The sequence below is a fragment of the Ananas comosus genome, linkage group 15 (assembly GCF_001540865.1).
Source record: "Ananas comosus cultivar F153 linkage group 15, ASM154086v1, whole genome shotgun sequence".
In the NCBI taxonomy this organism is placed as follows: domain Eukaryota; kingdom Viridiplantae; phylum Streptophyta; class Magnoliopsida; order Poales; family Bromeliaceae; genus Ananas; species Ananas comosus.
The window spans coordinates 4,172,070-4,173,150 of record NC_033635.1 but is presented as its reverse complement, the minus strand read 5'-3'; the positions used below and the strand labels follow the sequence as shown (position 1 = coordinate 4,173,150).

The following is a 1,081-nucleotide window of genomic DNA, read 5'->3' as shown; positions in this document are numbered from 1 at the left end:
GAGGGGCCTTCTTAGCAGTTTGCACTTGTATATTAGTTGTTTTCTATGGGTTTTTGATCCACCTAACCCTACCCTAGCCAGCGCCCAGACTACCTAGTCGCCCCGCGCCTTCACCCTTCCCCCTGCCCTGCTGCACGCAAGCTCCCCGCCCGCCGCCGGCTGCCGGCGCCCGCAGCACCACTTTCTCTTCCTTCCTCTCCTTTTCTTCCCTTCTCTCCTTCGGGTGTTGTGTGAGCCCGGGGCTGCGTTCTTCCTGCAAGACCCTCCCATGATTCACCCTGGCTCCGGCAATCATCCCCGCCGACCCGCCGCCGTCTCGCTGGCCCCGCCAGCCGCTTCCAGCCGCCTTGCGACAGCCCAGGCCGGCCTGGCCGAGCGGTTCCCGGCCCACGCGCCGCCGCGCGGCGGTATTCTTCCGCGACTCCCCGTGCCCGGGCGCCCTTTCCGCCTCCGGTGCCGCCGCCCCGGCGCGCTAGCCGCGTCCGCCCCTCGGAGCCGCTAAGCGCCCCAGAACCCGCTCGGGTGAGGCGATGCGTTGCGACTCCCCCCTGCCGCCGCCGCCCGCTTGGAAAAGAGACCCGAGGCGTCCTCCGACCTCTGCGCAGCGCCCTCGCACCATGTGCATCTCCGGAGTCCGCGGCCGCCGTCCGTGTCTGTCCGCAAGAACTCTCTGACCCCTGAGCTCGATCTCCAGTGCGGGCCGTTTCTCCGCCGCGCGGCGCCGCTTCCAGCCGCCTTCTGAGTGAGCACCGTGTCTCACCCCCCCGCACCCGACTCTGTGGCCTTAGCATGCGCGCCGTCGTAGCTGCCGGATGGCCGCGGCAGCAAGGTCTGGCTGCCGGGCCAAGCCCCGAAATAAGGGCTTATTTGATGAGCGTTTCTTGTCTGGGCCTCCCCGATTCTTCCCCCGATCTCACGGGAACGGGGCACGATGATCCTGGCAATTGCTGTCATCAGTGCTCACTTGCGTTTCTATCGGGAAAGGCCGTTCCGCTGTTTTGGCGAATCTTGTCGCGTCGTTTCGCCTTTTCGGCTGACTTGTTCGGGTGGTTTGTGCTTGCTGTTTTCGGCGACGACCGAG

General features: G+C 66.2%; 1 protein-coding gene across 1 annotated transcript; it reads right to left on the bottom strand.

Annotated features, from left to right (window-relative positions):
* Positions 111-791, bottom strand: LOC109721526 (circumsporozoite protein-like). Its single transcript, XM_020249175.1, has one exon. The coding sequence runs from the start codon at positions 789-791 to the stop codon at positions 111-113; it is 681 nt and encodes a 226-aa protein (XP_020104764.1).